The sequence below is a fragment of the Amphibalanus amphitrite genome, unplaced genomic scaffold (assembly GCF_019059575.1).
Source record: "Amphibalanus amphitrite isolate SeventyFive unplaced genomic scaffold, NRLGWU_Aamphi_draft 000042F_arrow, whole genome shotgun sequence".
NCBI classification, from domain to species: Eukaryota; Metazoa; Arthropoda; class Thecostraca; order Balanomorpha; family Balanidae; genus Amphibalanus; species Amphibalanus amphitrite.
In genome coordinates, this window is record NW_024881538.1 from 49,281 (window position 1) to 71,057 (window position 21,777).

Here is a 21,777-nt window from a genome sequence, read left to right on the forward strand (position 1 = left end):
TTGTCTCTATCGGCCGACGGGTCCGCTCCGGTTACCAGATTCGGCCCCCGACTGGCGCCAATCTGGCAGCTTGACGTTCACGGCGCGGGAATTTCAAAAGTTGGAGGAAGATCCCCGCGTTCTGCATTCCTCGAACCCCTGTGTCGACTGGCATGTGGGGAGCGTCCCCTCTTCCGGTAGTTTATTACATAATAATTCAAGATCATTTCGATTAGAATAGAATAGGTACATGCCGAAATAGATCTCGATTAATTAGTCGGTGCATGAAGGTACAATATGAGTGACAACATGCCAGATGTTATCGGCAGCTATTTGAAAATCGATGCGAGATATAATCTTGTAGATGAAATGCAATTTCATACCAGGCAGCAGGCGATGTGAAAAAATGGCCACAACGCTGGATCGTGAATGTTTAATGTTGGGTTAAATTTAGTAAAACCAGTTATGCGGAAAGGTAGGTATTGGTATTGCCTCTATTCCATTTAAATGTTAATTTGAATCTTTGAAAAAGCTGAAAGTTGTTGAAGAATTTAGTGCAAAGGTTAAACCATGTGGTGGGTACATATAACTTATTTCATTTACTTCAACCTGAGTAGATTGATAAAAATGCGAACGAATTGAGTAATGGCTATGTACTGCAACTGTTGCTACATGGTGGCGTGACCGGATAAAAAAAAAATAAATTCACTGTACGACAGAAACCGCGTAACAAATACATTTATTAACTGGACCAAATAAATCATTTTTTTGCGAGGACCTGCTCACTTGTTCATGTTAGAACTTCCTGCTAATAGTGTGAACATTTAAGTCATATATAGGTATCGCAGTGTATCAGAGTGCGTGTAACACAATGTCGGGTCGTTGTCACGGCGCGTGACCTGCGCCCTGTGAGGGAGCTGGTCTGCCGGCTGGTCGGTCGGTCAGCCGGCCGGCTGGTCGCGGCGCCAACACTGATCAAATCAGGCCGGCGCAACCCTCCGTCGCGATGGCTCAATTAGGGACAATGGCGTGTCATTTTTGCGTCGGTCTTGCAAGCCGTCAATGCCGGCACGCTCGCTGCATGCACATGTCTGGCCAGCGATAAGGCACTCATTCACTAATGCACTTCTTATCAAATATTCCCCGGCATTGAATCGATGCCCCGCCAGTGAACAACGCGACCGTTTTGTATCAGGGCCCGTCACCAGCATTAGCGTAAAAGTAAAACCAGTTGGCGGCGTGCATTGGTGTAGCTGCAATATGAGCACCGGTCCGCCGATCGCCTGGGCACTTAGCGCAATGAGCCGACAAATCGGGAGATCGGGACGCAGTCGGGCGGTGCTTGCGCTGTCCACGAGTTGTAAACGACGCCGGCCGGCCGGCGGCCGGCGGGGGAGCCATTGCGACCAGACTCGGGGCGAGTCAATAGCGCCGCTCCGCCGATCGAGGCCCGCAATTCGTTCATTGATAAAGTGATTGCGGCCGGTCCCGGTGTACCTGAAAGAACGTGCGTCATGCGATAAAAGCTATTGCTGCTCATCGCTGATGCTGAGTGTGTGTCGCTATTGTCCGGCCCAAATGTCCCGTGGGCGCCACATTAGGTGATAGGCTTTGATTGCGCCCGGTTCCATTGGCTACATCATATTTCGGTCAGGGAGCAGGCCACTTACTCGATGAACTGGCTGACGATCCATGTATCTGTGCGCAGTCACCTTCGACAGAAATGCCTACCGTTGAAGGTATTGAAATATTCAATAGTGGCGTGCCAGCCGGCGAACTTTGTCATACTCATTACTCGCTGCCCCGGTGCCGGTCAACTACACGTGGGATGCGATTTCGGCGGCGTTGTGCCTCCCCTGGGATTAAACCTTTCCCAGCAGGTGGTACTGTTACCCAGCGGCGGCTGCCGAGGCGGCACCTGCCTTCTGACTCACACTAAGCTGCCGGGACTCGGCATCCCCACGGGGCTTCCATAAATGAGTCCGATTGGACTGACTCATCCGATTGTGAAAATAGATCACAGACACAAAGAGACCACATGACAGGAATGTCATTGTTCACACAGAAGCGTCCATGCCGTGAGCGAGAGACGACGGCGCTGCGGCTGGATGTGGTTGGATGATCATGACTGTGTTGAGGCAAGAGATTAATATTCATTACAAATCACTGGATCATGGAACGGGTGTGAGACGGTCCTCACAAGTTCACGGATTGTGTCATCTACTGACATCTTTCACATCTGTCATCTGTCAGCGCTCTAACTTTGGCCGCGCCGACTATTCCCCGTCAAGTGTCATTTTCAGCATTGACTGCCTATTATCCACTATCTTCTGCTGAATCGGTCGTCATTCATGTCATATGCTGCCAGATTATGTCACCTACCGTCATCTCTCTCCCTCATTATGTCATCCACCGTTATCCCCCATCCCGAATCAGTCATCCACTGTCATACACCGTCCCGATTATGTCATCCACTCTGTCATCCACATTTCGTCATCAGCCTCCCAGACCTAACCGAAACGGTATCGCGCTCCGACAGCCAGTAATTAAAACAAAACAGCCCGGTCGCTGATTAACCCTTGCTGAGCGGCGCTAGGTCTATCAATGCCGGCCTGAGGGCAGCGTGTTTATCGTAATTAGGGCGTCCGTTAGCGGCTGTGACGCGACAGAGCCCGCTGCCGCGGATACAGAGCTGACGGCAACGGCTCACTGCTGGAATCCAAAATTGACAGACATGGCGAACGGGGGATTTTGGAAAGGCTGCGAGGTATGACAGTATACCAGTTATCTGGAGCGCGAGCCGCCGCCAAGTGATTGTGTAGATAAAATAACCACTGCACTGTCATCGATGCGTAAGCTCACCAAAAAGTGTTGACTTTCCATGTGTTAAAAGTTGAGAAAAGCGTGAATTGCTTAATTGAGCTGTGTGACAAATATGTAGGATCCTCGTAAAAAGCCTTAATTTTGCTTGACCTGACCTGACCTTGTGCTGCCGGCAATTTGACCTGATCGCGACTAACCTGGCCTTTACTTTTCCGTTTCATAACACACGGCTCTGACTCAGCCTGACCTGACCGATCATACAGAGATCTGCGTCGACCCGACTGTCTAACCTCTCTGACCTTCTCCGCCCCACTTTTCAGAGCTCTGATCTGGTGGAGGACGTCCGTCGTCTCCAGAGCCGTCTGGCTCAGGTCGAAAACCACACGGCTCAGCAGCGGGCCAAGCTGCTCGAGGAACTCGAGACCAAGAAGAAGACCATCCAGCGCCTGCAGAACATCATTGAGCAACAGAAGGACTACAACGACATCAAGAAGGGCATAGTGTGAGTGGCGGCGTGCGTCTGTTTATCGTAAGATCGCTGCTGAGGACGGGGCCGCGCGCTGTTTGTGTATATTAGCAAGTGACAGTTGCAAAACATTTTGCCGGCGCTCTGGGCAGATGCTTTAGGCGTTGCACAACGCGATAGGAGAGGCAATGTATGGGAAATTTGGTAACATATCTTACCGGATCGCCAGATGTGGGGCGTACATTAGAGGAGGCTGAACGTATGAATACAGCGATAGCGCTGAACGATAAACTTTCCGTGGTAATGGTTTTTGAAGCGTGGCACATTGCTACAGTAGCTTAACTTTTAATGGAACTGTCAATTGTCACCGTTGCACTTTAGTTAGCTGTTAATAAAAACCCAAAGTCAACATCACACTCCAGACAGTCGTCGCGTTTACGTTCAACATCGTTTGTAACAGTCGGAATACCACCGCTTTCTATTGCCTGCCAGACTAACAGACAGTTATTTGATGGATAGATATCCCCCTCCCCCGAGCAGCGCATGGTGACTCTCCTCCCTCCTCTGTCTGTCAGGCTGCTGAAGTCGATGAAGGGCGGCGGCGGGCCGGAGAGGATGGACACGGGGCCGCCCTCGCCGCCGGCAGACAAGTCGCTGGACGTGCTGAAGGAACTGCAGAACGAGAGGACGGAGCCTCGCGGCGTCAGCGCCGTCGCACCAACTCTGGGTCAGTACCGCGCCTCTCTGTGGCTACAGAAGCGCCCCTGCAGCTCACTAGAGCTTCAATCAGCTTCCCAAGCACTCACACAGCACCTCACATATGTTCATTAGTTTGACCTGACCCCGCATTTTCCCAAACATATCCAGTTAAATCCATCTTGCTCCGCCTGTCTTGGTCTTTTCTACTAAGGCATGGCTTCGATATGACCTCAGATGTAGCATCCTCGTAACCTCATAACCCACAGATCTGACCTGCGGTAGATGGTTAGCGCAAAAGGCTTAACTCAGCAGTTGAGTCCGATTTTCACATATGCGCCGGTCATACCGGACAGATGGGTCTTGGTTGCTCTGGTGTGGGTCGTAGTGTGTTGAGGATCACGGGCGGGCGAAATTTTCCGAAAATGTAAGCTGTATTTGAGCTGATTGCTAAGTTATTTAGATTTAAGCAGCTACAACATTGTTCTTGCAAGGTGGGTCATACTATTTGTACGGGGAACTATGATATCAGTGGAATATCTCAAAGGTCGTGCTTTCAAGGTGAAACCAATGGCAAAATCGTAGCTGCATTTACAGTTGCGTCCCAGAATATTAACCCGCGCACCGACGGGGGGGGGGGGGCGGATATCCGCCCCCCCCCCCCTGAGGTTTTTCGCGAATAGCGGGAAAACCGCGGCGCGTAGCGCCGCGAAATTTGGTATGACTATTCCCTTATCAATTTTACACATGGTGTGCAAGTTTGAACCTCCTACCTTTCAAGGTCAGGTCACCAGGTCACTTTGAATGACCCAACCTCAAGTCACTTTTTTGCAACTTTGTCACCGTGCCAGAGCTACAGTAGATGTCGGAGGCCTTTGAAAGTCGCAGGATGTTATTAGGTCATTAGTAGCTACAATTTGTATATCTCGGAATTTTGATATCCGTGACCTAAGGTCAGGTCAATTTCGCGACCTCCCCATTATAAGTCAATGGGGGAAAAATCAACACTGGCGGTCGCAGCCGCTAGCAAAAGGGGGGGCCAAAGTCACACTCGCGGGACAATAACATTTATCCGTCACCGAGAGGGGGAGGGGTGATCGGCTAATTTTTTTACGTCCACGAGGCGCCGCACAGTTGGCATTACTTATGCTTCATCCATCTCATTCTTGCGTGAAATCTTTGAGCTCAATTTAAGGCAAAATCACCAGTTCCATTTACCGTCTCACGGTGTGCCCACCGGTCGGGCCGCTGCACCATGACGACGGATCGGTGAAGCATAGGTATAATGGAAGGTCAGGCACGCGGAATTATGACCTTACCACTATAAAACAATTCGGAAAAGTACAGATACCTCTTGCTAAAAAGTACAGATACCTCTTGCTTTGAACAAGCATGTGAAACCCAGAGAGCATTTTTAGACTATGACATTTACCCATATAGGTACCTAGTTGTGTGGCGGCGGGAGAGAGTAGGTACACCGACCTCTGGAGACCCCCACAGGTTCCGAGCTTTCAGAATTGGCATCTGAGGGCCGCGCGCGACTCCTGCGGGGCTTCGCAACGGCTCTGTTGAGGCTCACTCAACCTGCCTAGTCCTACTGCTAAAAAGACTGGCCCTGAGCCCTAAGGACTTCATCAGTCTCTGCCAGCCCCAGGACCCACACCGGCTCATGGGGTCCCGACGTCGAAATATGAGGGAATCAGCGCGGGACCATCAGGACGTAAAGCAATCTCTATCAGGACCAACGTAAGGCTGTGCCGGAGACTGCGTGAGCCCTCTGATCTTCAGAAATCCACCCATGTATGTTTTCATGTAGAGGCTAGTTTAGGGCCCTCAGAGACCAGTACAGGGCCTGCAAACTACAAAGGCCAGTAGTTTGAGACCATCAGAGACCGAGTTGGGCTCTCAGAGGCTAATGTGGGTCCTTACTCATTACAGGCCAACATGGGCCCTTAGAGGTCAGCGTGGGGCCCTAAAAGACCGGCATGAGCCGTCGTTGGACCCCAGAGGCCAGCAGAGGGCCCTCAAAGGCCAAGATGGGCCCTACTCAGAGGCCAATGCAGACCCTTAGAGGCCGGCATCGGGTCTTCAGCAGCCAGTGCGGGGCCCTTATTGGCACCTAAAGGTTCGTCTTGGGACACCAGAGACAGAAATAAGGCCACCAGAGACCGGTGTGAGACCCTCAGACGCCGGTTGGGACCCCTGAGGCCGGTTAGGGGCCTCATAGGCCAGATATGGGGCCTCAGAGGTTGATGTGGGCTCTTACCGGTCAACGTGGGCGCTTGACCGCCACTGAAGTTCCCTCAGACTTCAGAGGCCAGTGTAGGACGTTCAAAGACCAGTGTGGGTAGCTGGGCGTGGTTTTTTAGCCTCGTGAATGATTGCCAGGGCCCCATACACCTATATGGGGGCCCATTGGTTGTTTGAGGGGGGGGGGACAAATGATATGATGGCCCCCTTTATTGACCTTTGGGGGCATGACCCTGATGCCCCCCCCCCCCCGGCCCCCCGCGACCGCCACTGTGTACACATTACACACATGCCTCTGAGATTACATACTAGCTCAGCTCATGCAAACTCTATTATGCAGGCCCCGGAGGTCCCACGCTAATCCTTAAGAAACCAAGCCGGCATACGGCGTCACCACCGGGCTTCTGAGGTGCACAGCACCAACCCATGAGGTCTTACTTTAGTGTCTTGGAGCCAATCTCCTTTAGCAGGGCCCACCCGCCACTGCCGAAGAGGGTCTCATGCCAGCCATTGCTGAATGCTGGGCCTACGAGAGCCTCAAGTAAACCCACGCTGATATTCCATATAAGATCCGGCCATACTCGTGAACCGGTGCCAGCGACGCTGACCGCCAAATTGACAGAATGCGAAACTGAGCCCACTCATGAGTGAAATTTACGTCCTTTGATGGCGCAAGAAAGAAAATGAAACATACGAAAAGCTTTTCTAGGACTTTTGTTCGATCTGAAAGGTGGGGCCAAAAGATAGTATGGCCCCACCTTTCAGCACCAAAGGGGGGGCCATGGCCCCCGTGGCCCCCCCTGCGACCGCCAGTGAAAATCAACTCCCTGTTTTTACCACTAAAACGGGTCGGAATGGCCCCATATACCATACATGACTTCATATACGATCAACCTTCACTACCTTGAGGTCTGTTTTGCTGTTGGGCAGCTGTGAGGTCATGTGACGTCATCAAAGGTCACCAAAGGTTTTTGGCCAATAACTCCGTACAGGAACAAGATACAGACGCGTGGATGGTCTCATTGTGTTCAGCCCGTCAAGACGCTTCGAATGATATACATGATGACCTCGAGGTCACGTGACCTGAGGTCAACCTTTGACCTTGACCTTTCGAGGTCAACATATATATCATTCGATGCGGATTGACGAGAGGATCACGATGATGCCCTTAGTTTGTTCCTATCTTGACTAATTCGAAAGTTATTCGAGAAAAACTCTCTCCATATTTAGCGCCGCCATTTTGACTTTTTCGACCCCTGTGACGTCAACTTTGACCTGACCTGAAAATGACCTCAGTAAAAATTGTAGATCTTGACCGTGCGTATCCGATGCCGTTTACCGCTTGTCGCTATCTTGCTTCGTTCTCGAGATCTCAGGGGGGGGGCGGTCATCCGCCCCCCCCGTCGGTACTAAGTTGGCGCAGACCCCCGTCGGTGCGCGGGTTAAGAGCTTACATAAAGCTTAAGTAAAATATGAATGGTTCAATTACACCATTCTAGGAAATAGGTATGTTCGTCTGAACTGCACCTAAAATCAGATTCTCGTTATTTTATCCGTCATACTGCATTCCGCACCGGACTTAGCAACACGTTCACAAATTGAGCAGATTATAAATGTTTGGATGGTTTCCTGGGCATTCTTTTTTCGTGGCGCGCTTGCATTTTGCGCTGGATTAAACCCATCAGGAGCTCTGGAAGCGCCAAATCTGGCGAAAGTCCCGGCGGAATAATTCGTCTGCTAATGCTAGATGAGCAATGAACGCGCCAGCATGGCGTTTCTTGATACGTGGATCCCACCAGTCGGTGCACTTTTACAGGAAGTGCTTCTGTAATCCATATTTCATAGGATTTCCTTCAATCAAAGCCGCCGCTAGTTCGTAAGGCGATCAGAGCGAGTTCAAGATATCACATCGGGTTAGTTCTGCATGGCTTACCTTGGAATGACACCTGAAAATGTCTGCTTCAAACATGTGACTTTTACTCAGAAACACTTGCTACGAGTTGTTAGGCGCACCTTCTAAAGATATGAATAAAGATTATTGTGGAACTCTGAAACATCACGGGATAAAATCCCGGTGAATGTAGCTGAAAATAGGCCACGAAAGGCGGCTGGGATATCAACTTGTTCGGACCGCTGGGAGCGCCTTGGGCTACTGCATTTTCCTCTCTCCTTCCGCCCGCTCCAGTTCCCACAATCGAACCCCCTCTCCAGAGCCGTCTCAGCTGTCTCATTATTCAATTACACTTGTTTTACTTATCCTAATCAGTCTCTCTGCTCTCTTTTGTGGTTTAGCATCGATTTCACGTTCTATGAGTATTCTTTAGGTGACCTGTCTTACAAAATACAATTTTTTACTGAACAAGATTGAGTTGACTAGATAAAGCCGTCTAAACTTGCTGACCGTCGCTGTGTCCGTTCACAGGTGACCCCCGGCCGCCTCTGGTGGAGCCGTCGCTGCTCGGGTTCCGCGGCTCGGCGCCCGGCTGTCGACCGCCATTCCTCCCGACACCTCACTTCCCGTTCGCGCCGTTCCCACCGTCGGCGACTGGCGCGCTCGTCTCGCTCGCCTCGCGCTCGCCGAGCTCGCCGGGCGAGCGTCGCGGCTCGCTGTCGCCGCCGGAGCGCGCTCGAGGCACTCCCGAGAGCGAGTCGACTCGACAGCCGAGTCCGGCCGAGACTCCGGACGCGCCTCCGACCTTCCGCTACGACGAGAACGATCCGCTGATCCCAAAGTCGGATCCGATGGAGACCAGGCTTCAGGAGATGTTGCGCTACAACATGGACAAGTACGCCAACCAGAGTCTGGACACGCTGCAGCTCTCGCGGCGTGTGCGCGAACTGCTCAGCGTCAACAACATCGGTCAGAGGATGTTCGCGCGCTACATCCTCGGCCTGTCGCAGGGCACGGTCAGCGAGCTCCTCAGCAAGCCCAAGACCTGGGAGAAGCTCACTGAGAAGGGACGCGACAGCTACCGGAAGATGCACGCCTGGGCGGTTGATGATGCCGCCGTCAGTCTGCTCAAGGCCGTCATCCCCAAACGAGGTCAGTTCTTGGGGAGGAGGACCGGCATGGGGTGCTTGGGACGCATGGGGAAGGGATTCGTTTCGTGGGTTTGGTGGTTACGTTCCACCGCTGCTCAAACATTAGAGACAAAGGGAGCATAACTCACGCCAAGTGCATAAAGCAAACCGATCTGATACCACTGGGAGACCGTGTTCCATCTATATCAGCTCTACCCAGTTTGCCTAGACTGGCTTGTTGATGAGTATCGAGTCCGAGCAGCATTCACGCCTAGATCGCAGCAGAATGGGTCTCAACTGATCGCGGAGGTGTCACTCAGCATCGAGTCCGGTTTGGCCGTGATGATATGATCGAATGTCACCGCGCAGATGCGAGACGGCCGCCGCAAGATAGCCGCCCCAGTCTGTCTCGGCGCGATCTAAAACCGGGCCAGCGTCGGACATTACCGGAGCAGTGAGCCGGCACGAGGGGGCGGATTTCTTTGTACCCAGCCCGCGCGGAATGAGCGGCTCGTTGAGGAGACGACTGGGCCGAATTTCGCGAAGACGCGAGCCTGGACGCCGTTTGGCAGAGAGACCAGACGCGGGCCAAGCGAGCGGCGCGGGATCGTGCCGACACGGGTCGAACTCGTCATCAAACGGGCGCGCCTGCGGGTACAGGTCTGGCCGGAGGTCGGTCAGCCGCCGGACGCCGCCAAATGAGCGCTGACGCAGCCCCGCAGAGCGTCAGTTGCGCCGGGAACAGCGGTGATTGCGGGGTCGTTGGGGTCATGGAGGGAGAATGAGTCACTTGTCGTCACTCCAGCACATCAGTTACATCTGAAGTATCCGTCCATCGCCGCTCATTCAGGCGAACAAAACCGCTCTGTTTTAACTTTGTTCGGGGAATCCTACCCCTGAAACAACCACGGCCGTCTTGGCATCCTTGAATTCAGCAGCCAGCAAGTGATATTCGTGTCTTTCGCGGCTGACGGCGGTGACCCAGCCGAGGCCTGGGGTGCCTGACGTCACCGGCGGACCCCCCGCGGCGCGGCCACCGCGGGCCCGGTTTCCAATGCTTCTGATGAGTAATCGGCCGGCCGGATCGGCTGCCGCCTAATGAAATAATCGGTGATTAAATCCGGGCCGAGGAGGCCGGCGCGTGTCGACGCCGACCAGATGCGTCCATCGGTTTAATTGGTGCTACAGCCGCCGACAAAAATGTAAACAGGCGGCTGGGACTGGCGGCGCCGGTGGCGGCGGCCACTCGGATCCTCTAGTCGTTAGTGACTGGGGAATGTCGATCGTAGGAGCCAGGGCCAGACGAAGACGGCCGCTGGTGGGTCTGTCCACTGCCCTCTGTGGCTGCAGTCTGGACACTCAGACACGGCAGGCGGGGGTGGTGAAAAGCTCAGCCGGTCAGCTGATCATGCCTGGGATGGGGTGGGGCCTGGGGGAGGGGAAGCTGGAGCCTGGAGGCTTGCTTGAAGGCCTTGGTCATAAGTCGACATCGTTGCTCACTTTTAGAAATCCGTTATTAACGCCGTGTCGCTTTTGCCCACTTATCAAAAATTTACCACCAAAAGGAAACGGCAGTTATTTCTTGCTTATATAACACATTGGAAAAGCGAAATGATGGCCCTTCGACATTCCTAACGTTGGCGGCTTTCAGGAAAGGTAGGTTTTGGTTACTGTCTCGGGTTTACATGCTACAACTTTCCGGAGCGTATTGTTTAGTCTAAACCGTTATGACGTTCATCAAAAACGAATGAATGGCCAATAAGCTGAGCAAAAATAATGTCGGCGTTTTCAAATGGATCGGACATTGAGCACTGTATGAAATGTGGCACTGTCAACGCGCTTTGCAATGACATCGAGCAAAACAAGCAGTAGTTTTCAGGGTATGTAGAGCCATTGATTGAGCACTCCCAACTTTACACTCACATAGTTCACCGCGCATCAATGCCCACCATTTACCTTTCTTCCCTCCCATGATAGCGTGCCCCCATCATTAAACCATGGGTGTGTGCTTGGGTACGTAGCCTAATCAGACCCATAGCGTCCGTAAATTGCCGTTAAACCACCCCTGTCGACCGACCGTCACCACTGCCGGCTGCGCCACTGTTTGCACCACCCCCGCCGCGTTCGCCGCGCTCTGTAATTGCGGCGCATGGCGCGATGGTGACATTCGCGGCGCGTATCGGCGCAGCCCGTGTTTGCTCCGTCTTTCTGTTCTACTGATGGGTGATATCGGCCGCCGGAGTCGATAATTCGCCGCTGACTGTGACAGAGTGCCCCCTCAGCGGCCCGAGCCGGCCCGCTGTGTTTGCTCTGCACTGGACTCGGCGGGAGACGGGTCATTCTCCGAGTGGGAGCTTCTCAATGATGGAACTGCACTGTCGAGTAAACAGGCGATTCAGTAACGGGCGCCGAGCCGAGGACAGCGCACCACGTTCGATCCCGTGTTGGAGGACTGTTGACGGCGTTTGTGAGGGAACTGGCGACACTGTCGCCGCCACACGAGTTCTAATGATAAACACACAGCCAGGCCGACCGCTAGCCAACCGTGATGAGTCGGTGTTCTGTTCGAGTCAGTGACGAGGGCCGCCAGCACCAATGGTGGACGTCGTTAACGGGACGCGACAGAGGCCGTGGTGATATGCCAGAAATTATAGACACATCAGTCCTGAACGGCTTTGAAGGGAGGCGCTCATCGTCGTCATCAGTCTAGAGATAGCCTGGCTGTTATTGTGACGTGCATGTGATATGGAAACATGCGCCTTCAGGGAAGAGGGTTATTATTTCACAGGACTCAGGAGCATTAAGCAATGTTTGTGAACTCCAGTTCAGAATGCTACTGTTTACATTTGATATCGTTTTCAGGCCACGATCAAATAGCGCGCTCGAGTAGTTGTTGGGAAAATATCTAAAGAGTAGCACCTTTCACAATCCCGGTGGCATGGACAGACAGTTTGTCATCCCAGTTATATCTCTATGGGCCCTGTCTCCCTAGGACGTCATAAGTCTTTCTTAGTGCTTTGTCAGCTGTGGGAATATATCATCTGCTTCTACTGACGTCAGATCAATCATAGTCTGATCGTCCGGCGCCGGTCGACGGCTCAATCCCGACAATAATTATGGGATGAGAGAAACAATAACATCGCTCCGGCATTCAACCCGTCGTAAGACTTGGTTGATGAGTAGCGGCACTTTTGTTGTCAGAAGTAACATTGGCCGTGTCAAAATAAACCGTGTTTATCAATCGTCTTCACCGGCAATAAACCAGGTGTCGTAGACGGAAGTTTATAACTTGAAACTGGCTAAAGAATTGCTGCTTGTCCGAGACATTGTGTGCTTTACTGATGCTCAATCGAAATAGCAAGTTTGCTAGGCCACTTATCAGCTGAACAATTTTCAGCTGCATTAACACAAACACTCCTATTCGCATTTCTATACTTAAAATGATTCACCACTACATTAGATTGAATCGCATTTTTTGCCGGCAAGTCCTACACAAAGACTGACGCTTAACCGGACAGGAATTTGTGGTTAGAAAACTAGCTCTCCCGGCTCTTAGAATGACAGCTGACAGTGTCGGTTCTTTGGCCTTCGACTCGGTCCGGTGAAATTTTGTGCCGCTATCTTCGGTCGTGCTGGCCACCACCGAGCGACAAAGAGCGATAATCGTCTCAAGTATAATGGAGTCGTCAGGTGCGATCTATCAACGGTCACGTCAGAAAGTAGTCTTTTGCCGCACCGGATAGCTGTCCTTATATAGGGTCACAGTTAGAGCTGCGCTAGATTCAGCAGTGGTATCGTCTACGTGCGTCCAGGCCTGACAGGCTTCAGCGGATTGTCTTCATATGGTTAATACGGTGTTACGGTTTCAGCCAATACTTTTATTACCGAACGAACTGAGTTCTTACGGGGCATAATACTTCTACCGTAAAGCTTCATATCTTGTCGAGTTCACTCCACCATGTAAAATAGTGACTTCACTGTGGGGAACAGCTCTAAAAACCAGCGTGTTCTGTGAACTCCCAAACTACCTCACCCCTGCAGTCAATTTTACGTCCCAACTCTCCTATAAACCCGTGCCCATCAACCGCCAACATCCATTCACTCTGTCTGTTTCGCGCTGTCGCGACGCTTCCGCCGCCTTGGCGCTTACGTCGTCTGGTGTCGCGACGGTGAGCTGCCGTGCGGGCCGCGCCGCGCCGTGGTCGCACAGAGGGCGCCCCGCGCCGCGCCGGTCGCGATCGGGCGCGATAGGGTTCAGGCTCCGCCCGCCGTGGTGCCGCCTGCCGCCCTCCGCCTGCGCGGCGGCGGGGCGACTGGAGCCGCCGCAGCCCCACCAGTGCACTGATGGCAGAGCTGCTGTGTTGGTTATCCGCCCTCCGCGACCCGAGCTGCCGCTGCGGGCCGGGGCATAGGGTGGGGCTGGTCCGCTATTACCAGACGGCATGGTGCGGAGGTCGTGATAAAATTTAGCTAGTCACAAACCGGCCGGGCATGGTTGCAGATTCACAAGTTCACGTCTGGAGTTAGTGAGACAGGCCTGCTGCTGCTAGAGATGCAACTTTCAATGTGGATGGATGGAGTCGAATTGGCCCGTTCGCTTGCTAAAGCTGTAACCGAACGATGTATGCTGGATATTTTCGGTAACCACCAGTGCAGATATTTGGAAAATTGACATCAAAGCGGAAAGCCCAACGCAATTCACCGCCAAGCTTATGTAACATTCCCTAGCTCGTGCTTTTATGTAGTCTGCATGCCCTCCGTTTAGCTATACTATAGTTATATATCTGCTCACTAGGTGGCAGTAGTAAAACCGCCTGAAGCCATACTGTGCCGCAATGCCTGAGCGTCAACAGATACGAGCATTACCTGGCGAAGAACAATGCGTTCAGTGGATGGTCAAAGGCGTAGTCAGAGGGACTGAAACAGTTTGTTATTTTACACGACACTTCGAGGATATGTGTGTTTTCAACCAATAACGCTCCTCGAAAGAAATCAATCTCCGTCATAGTCACACAAGTGCATTGTTGTGAGTGATAACATCGCTTACGGGCTGCCGGGTTCTTTCCCGATTCCGACTAGTTGTTTCCTACTCCATGCGGCTATCATCGATCAGAACATTGCGGTACAAATCGTTTGTCTGGTAGAACGCCATGTCTGCGGTGGTTTTTGTAGATCGCTGACAGTCCTACAGAACATTAGTGTCAGTTGTTCACACCGCATGCTGTTTTCGGTATGTGACACTTCAGAACAGTACGTGCATCCTGCAAAAAGACTGAAAAACAGCAGTGATACCTACGGACTGCTTCTAACACTTCACTCGTAATGCTATATCAGACTCTTCCTGACGATCTTGGACTTGGACACTTGAACAGTGAACATCTATGAAACTACATAATCCCAGTACGTACATACATACATCTGGCTGATGGTGACATCTTGCTCTACTCATCCTGTATCTAACCCTAAAAGCATGCCGGTAATGCCCGGCAACCGACTCTGGCCCTCAATTCTGAATTTCCCGATAGTTATCATGCGGACCTCTCCCGCAGCTGATCGGGTCCGATCCCCTCTCCCCACCCCACATCGTACTAAGATGAGCCGGATGGGCGGAGTTCGGTACATCACTCCGTGGATCACTGATCCCGGTACCAGCCACACCTACTCATATACCGGTCAGAGAGAGAGAGAGAGAGAGAGAGAGAGAGAGAGAGAGAGAGAGAGAGAGAGAGAGAGAGAGAGAGAGAGAGAGAGGGAGAGGGAGAGGGGAGAGAGTTAGGGAGAGGGGAGGACCACCCAGGGTCCTCCCGCTGTGAGGGATGCCAGCACGCTGTCGCAGCTCCGTTATGTACGGTGTGCCAACGACACTGCGGCGGTCACCAGAACGGGCGGTCGACCGGGCCAGACTGGAGGGCCGGCCACAGGTGTGGTGACCATCCGGACACCGGCCGACAGAGACGTAACGACTCACCAGGGAGGAGATATTACAGGCGACTGTCAGCTAAATTCGCCGCCGGTTTGATCTTGGGAGGGTCGATGAGACAGCCGGCGGAAGGTAGTCATAGTTTTCATAGTTTCCTGGAATGTCAGGTCTTCAGAATGTTGGCCAAAAGGAATTATTTTGAAGGGAGGTCCTTAAGACCGACGCATTATCTACAGAATCTGCGCTTATATGTCTCGAGGGGTTATTTAGCGGTACCAAAGAGCTGCTTTTCCGCTAAAGCACGCATAGACTTCTTGTCAGCCTTTACTGCATACTTTGTTGTGAATGGCTCGTACAATCGTAAAGGCATAATGCGAAAATATTGCATGATATAACCGCATAGTGCATAACAGAACAGTCAGTACCGAAATGATATATTGGATCATGGCACCATCAGCTCTCACGTTGGATGATGTTTCTAAGTAAAAACAAATATTTTTGTATCAATCTTCAATACCATTCAACTTCTCAAACGTCTGTCGGGTCATTTTTTTGGGCATACGAATAGAGCAGAAAACAATAAAAACGCAAGTCCATTTTTCTGGATAAGTAAACGATTCTACATATTCGTTCGTGCCGTCAGTGGCCTGCTCAATTTCAAGGCTCGCCCAGACCGTCTCTACTCACGATTCCAGCGGTTTCATGACACAGGTGCTAACCTGCCACCCTGACCCCCCCCCCCCCCCTCGGGGGCCCACACCCCTCCAATCGATAGCACAGCCGCCACGGCAGCGGATGCGTCGAACATGACTGCACGTCATTTCGGCATTACGGCCCTCTCAAAAGCGTCTTAAATAAGTCGCCGTGGCGGGGCGGCGTTGGCTGATTAGAATCGGCAATCATTAATTACGGCCAGTGCGCCATTTGACCGTGGATTCTTTCAGTGGCGGCGCCGCCGCGACGTTTGACTACCGCCATAAGCCGTGTAATATCGGCGCCGCATTGATTTTCGGACGGCGGCGCGCTCGTTTGCAAGCGAGCGCCGGCCCGTGAGTGCCTTCGAGCCGGTTTACCAATAAGAAACAATAGACGGCTCGCCTTTCGTGTCGCGGCCAATCATTTCTGGCTGATGATGTTATTTACTGCTGACGAACACGTGAACGAGCGGGCCGGTTAGCGCGCTCAGGTCCGCCCCGGCCGCGGGCCACGAGCAGCGGGCGCCGCCGCCCCTGTCCCGGGGCCTACAGGACAGAGGGCGCGCGGGAAGGGGACGGATAGAGGGATGGGAGCTGGGGCCCAGGGCTAGATCATTCGTGACAATTTAGCGGCATGGGTGATAAGGTACTAAAACATGTGAAGTTTGTGTTAAAATGACACGTGATGTCAAAGTTATTTAATAAAAAATATAATTTATCATCGCACTAATGCTATTGATTTTTCGGCCGATGAACGTTGACTAGAAAAAAATATTATCCAACCAAAAAGCTAACCCTCTCATGTATCCCATTCCACACAATACCCCGTCCGGTCACACCCGGCGGCGTGGAATCAGCTGGGTTACATAACGCACCCTACTTTGGATTTCCTGGAAACTCACAGTTTCAACTAACATCTGCTGTCAAATCGTCGCACCTAATTCACAGTGCATGACCGTCCACCCCTCTGGGCCACACCGCCGCGTCAGGCGGGAATTTCCGCCGGTACTGGGAGCCATGCACCAGTGCAGCGTTTTCATGATCCGTTTCGGCCTAGCGAACCATTAGGTCGTTCGCAGAGGGGTCTGTGCTGATCTGGGCGGTGGCCTCACAGCCAGGCGAGGGATCGGGTTCCCCCAAACGAGCCGTGTCGCCAGAGGAGGCGGACGGGCAGGTCGGGCGGTCGGGCGGTCCTGCTGAAATGTGCCGGTCACCGGCTGACTCAGAAGAGGTCGCCGTCTCAGCCCGCAGCGGCTCTGGACAAACACGGTCCGCACATATATCACTGCGAGCCGCTCTGAGGTGCCGAGCTCTGTGAAGTTGGAGGGATACCCGCTTCCAGATGTTTTCTGCAGTATAGCTGCAATATTAATGGGGAACAGAAGTGGTCCACTATTATTTCTTATAAAATGGTGAATCATCATACGATGTTTCATACGATACAATAGGGCTCACAATGTGAAAATGTGTGGAAAATTAATCATGTCAAGAATCTCATCGAATGGGATATCATGAATTGCTTACCACGAACTACCTGTGGTAACGCATTTACTGTGCCTGAAGTAGTTCGGTACTCTTGACTAAAATCTACCTCCTGCAAAGCTCACGCCTGGCTAAGAACAATGTCAAAGTCTGTGGCATAGTTTCCAAGCCCTAAGTCGTGCCTCCTATTTCTATCTCCTCAATCAGCTCCTGGCACATTCTCACATAACGCATAGCCTCAGAAGGCATGCATCACTGGGGCGTGTAAATAACGAGGTCATCAGAGACGCCGTCTGCTGCTTCGTAACGCGAAGCGTGGCGTTCAGGGCATTCATCACTGCAGCGGACATGTCTATTTTGTGGTTCTCTGTCACGTGCCGGCTATAAATTCAGCCTGTGCCCGGACACAGTGAGACTGGGACCGCCGTCTGTCCGGGCAGAGAATCGTCCGCATTCAGAGGGAATCCTTGCCACACGGTCGGGCCGCATACTGACGCTGTGGTCCAGCGACTCTGCACATACTTCTTCAATCTTCAGTTATCCGTGCATGTGAGGCATCGCATACATTTTCTGTGCACTACCTACATTTAGCAGAATCTGCAGCCGTCCCCAATGGCTCGCCACGTCTTTCGACAGCATGGTGTGGAGGAAAGATCTAATGCTCTCTCTCTCTCTCTCTCTCTCTCTCTCTCTCTCTCTCTCTCTCTCTCTCTCTCTCTCTCTCTCTCTCTCTCTCTCTCTCTCTCTCTCTCTCTCTCTCTCTCTCTCTCTCTCTCTCTCTCTCTCTCTCTCTCTCTCTCTCTCTCTCTCTCTCTCTCTCTCTCTCTCTCTCTCTCTCTCTCTCTCTCTCTCTCTCTCTCTCTCTCTCTCTCTCGTGATAGTGGATTGATAGTGGTCTCTCTCTTTTTTCTCTCTCTCTCTCTCTCTCTCTCTATCTCTCCCTCCCTCCCTCCCTCCCTCTCCCTCTCTCTCTCTCTCTCTCTCTCTCTCTCTCTCTCTCTCTCTCTCTCTCTCTCTCTCTCTCTCCCTCTTCAGCCCTCCACCAACCCTCCCATCACCATCGTCCCCGTGTCACCAGCCGACGGGACGACCAATGGTGATGATCGCCACTCGCAGCATCTGTCCTGTGTCACACTCCGACCAATGTTTATCGGGTTTTTGTCCTGCCCGTCTCCCGCCTCTGCTCGCTGCTCCTCGCTCTTTCTTTTGACCCGTCGGGGGTATTGGTTCTCCTCATCAGGGTAGAAGCGGGTGTGATGTGAGGGGATGCTCATTCAAATGCTGCAAGACAGATTTCGTAACTTTATGGCTGTGTGACAGCAAATGACGTGGCCAGTGAATTGAATGGGGGGCATAGTTTAGGCCGAAAAGTGCGCTGGAAATGATGCTTTGGTATTGATCACAAGCATCAAACAATGTTTTCATTTTATGTGTTATTCAAACCATAAACAGTATCAAAAGATAACTCATAAAATATTTAGAGCACCCTTGTTGGCATGGTTGGTGCAGTGAGATAGGTCACATCTTTCTGGGCCGTGATCAGCTCCACATTTCCACTCCCCCATATCCCTTGATATTTCCGCCGCGGGCCGCCGGCAGTTGGGCTCACGCTGGTCCTTCGTGGGGCAGGCCAGGACGCCTATCAACACTGGCCGATCGCGGGGCGGCCGGCGCGGCGGCCTCCGTCCCCCGGGATCCGCCACCTCCCGATGTCTGGTTCGTCTCAGAGTGTCGGGAAGAAGACGGCGGTACCGCCGGATAAGCGTGTGACGGCCTCTGGGAGAGCGGGCAGCGCGACAACACCCACCGCGACTGATACTTTTTGACAGCGGCCGACGAGTCTGCGCTGTGTCGGATACATTTCAGACAGATCAGTTTATCGCCAGTCGCCGGCGCGCGGTTGTTTTTGTGCGCTGGACGACTGGAGAGGTGACTCGCAGCTTGTTAGGTCATTGAGACCTTTTTGTCCGTGCTCCTAGTAGCGCTTCTATTGGTGAGATGAATGAGCTGCGGCGCGGACGCGTTCGGCGGCCCACATGCAAGACGGCAGCCGGCGCGCTGCACTCGCACAAGATCCATAAATAATGCTTAAAGGCACCGTCCGGTGGGCGCGCACTTTTTACGTCATTAGAGCGGCATTGAGCCGGTTCGTCCGAGAGGCGGTATCGCGGTCCGCCATTGTGCGCGCCTGGGATGGGACTGGCGCATTGGGCAGCGCCATATTTCACGGCGAATCGGCAGACGGGACCAGCCCAGTCGCTCTGCCGGCAGGACAGGTGGACGGGTGGAGGATAGGACGCCGTTGTAGCCCAAGGTAGTCCCGTCCAGGTGTCACACACAAACTTCAGTCAAACTGCAGTTTACTTTCGTGATCACAAGACGAAGGCGACAGTTCGCAGTTAGAAAGCACATAGGAACGACATGAGACCTATGAATTTGTTCATCAAGGCAATTCGTCGCTCTTATATTCATAGAACGGTTCATTGACAAAATTATTGTTCATCTAGCAGCAATTCTCTAAAAGTCTGGCATTGCATGCCTCTATTCCCGATAATTCATAAACTATGACGCTTCTCGCGCTCTTTTCTCGCTATTGTCTCTAATGGCCGTCCCCACGCACAAGTCAGGCAGGTCTCGTCATATATAGAAGTGGTGCAGCAAAATCACGCCCCCGTTACCTGACCTGCCTAGAATGACGGAGACATCCGGCCTGGACCAGTTTTGTCGATAGGTCAGACAGCACGGCGTCGCAGATGTTTTATTTACCGGGCATTTGTGAACTGTCTCCTGTCGAGAAGCCCAAAATAAGCCGGGTTTCACGTATTGGACGTCCTCATTTGTTGCCCTGGGTGATGTTTGATTTTGTGGACAATGTATGGGAGAATTTCCTGGATGACAGGCGGGTCGTACTCAGAATTGAGCTCGACTGATGCTGCTGGAAGGCCGGGGATATGTTAGCTGTCACGACTGTCGGTGACTTACTACGGTCGTAGGGATGTCACAAGGTCTGTAAGCCTGAATGGACCTCTCTCCGAAAACTACAGCTCTGACAACCTCTCTGGCTCCATCAGAACACTGCAGAGCAAGCACCCGATCTCGTGGGCGGGTCTCCGCGTCCATTTCGCTCGTCCTCGGCGGTCTATAAATTGCGTCGATGCAGGCTGGCACTGATCGTACACAAGGACTGTAAATCTCTAGCTAAGCAGCGCTGATGGAGCCGCCTGAACAATAGCAACAGTCGACGATGGGAAAGTGCCGACCGCAGCCAAACAATACTGCCCGTGGCGTCGGTGAAGATAACTGCGATTCCCTCATCTAGAGAAAAATGGCCTAGGTTGACTCGAGGTCGCCTAAACAAGGTCGCTTGCTGGAGCTGCGCTCTAGCAGTATCACTGATGCGGAAGTTGGTTTCATATGTATCTTCGTCCGAAGCATTTTGTGATTGCAGCAATGCAGGGCTGCAATCGTACCCTGTATTGAGAGCGGCGGATAGACAGGACCAGCAGCCTCCCCGCTCACTCAAGTCCGATGCAGTACTGTTTGGCGGGCGGCCCGTATGTGTGGGGCATCTATCGACTCGTGCGACAGGGCACTAAGAGCCCGTGAACAATGGGTGAGCGTCTGCCAGAGGTTGGTCGGTTGAGGTCCGCCGCCCGTGCACCGATTCTCTCTGCAGAGCGGCGGTCGGTGCGGTCGGAGGATATTAGGACAGGTGCGGTATTAGGTTTTGTCCTGGCCAACAGCCAGATGTCCATTGTCCCATCCGGGGGTTACGCCGGCTGTTGCTGTCCTCTTATGAATTGCTCTGCACCCACTGACCTGTACAGAGCTGTACTAAGTGATGAAGACTTAAATTCCGCCTCTGTCCTCGGCGCGGCGGTTCTGACGTCACGCCGTCCTGCCCAGGTGCCCGCTGTCGGCCGCGACGATACCGACGCGGCGCGCCGCACGTCCGTCGCGCCGATAGGCGCGTCGTTAGTGCCTCCGCCGCGCCGCCGACGTCTCCGCCGTATATCACTCAGGCGTATTTGTGCAGTTGCCCATTGTTTGAAGCAGGTGCGGCTGAGATAAATTCGGCGGCGCGCCGAATGTCGCCGTCGGGAACGACGCACCGGACGCCCGGCCGACCGCGTCGGACGGTCGTCGACTCGTCGAGCGAGACAGAGAGACCTGAGACCGCCCCGTCGTGTTGCAGATGCGCACAAACCAACGCTAGGCGCTGCGTTTACGAGCGTCACACGTTACGACCTCCTCAAGTCACGTTACATCACGTTACGAGCGTCCGCGTCGCGTTACGACTGCGGTGCGTCGTCAACGTCACCGTCTCGTCGTGCGTCGCTGTAGAGCGACATGTCAGTGGCGCGCAGGTCACGCAGACGACGGACATCTGCAATATCGGCGGTGGCGAGGTGGCCTGGCCTCGTTCGGATGTCGCCTGGTGTCGT

At 52.9% G+C, this 21,777-nt stretch overlaps 1 protein-coding gene across 2 annotated transcripts in view; it reads left to right on the forward strand.

Annotated features, from left to right (window-relative positions):
• Positions 1-21,777, forward strand: part of LOC122376764 (homeobox protein cut-like) — an 80,285-nt gene that overhangs the window by 38,221 nt on the left and 20,287 nt on the right. For both annotated transcript variants that reach the window (XM_043356710.1, XM_043356718.1), the window contains exons 3-5: positions 3,123-3,304; positions 3,844-3,995; positions 8,637-9,257. In XM_043356710.1, coding sequence (XP_043212645.1) covers positions 3,123-3,304; positions 3,844-3,995; positions 8,637-9,257 — 955 coding nt within the window. The remainder of the gene's footprint in view (positions 1-3,122; positions 3,305-3,843; positions 3,996-8,636; positions 9,258-21,777) is intronic.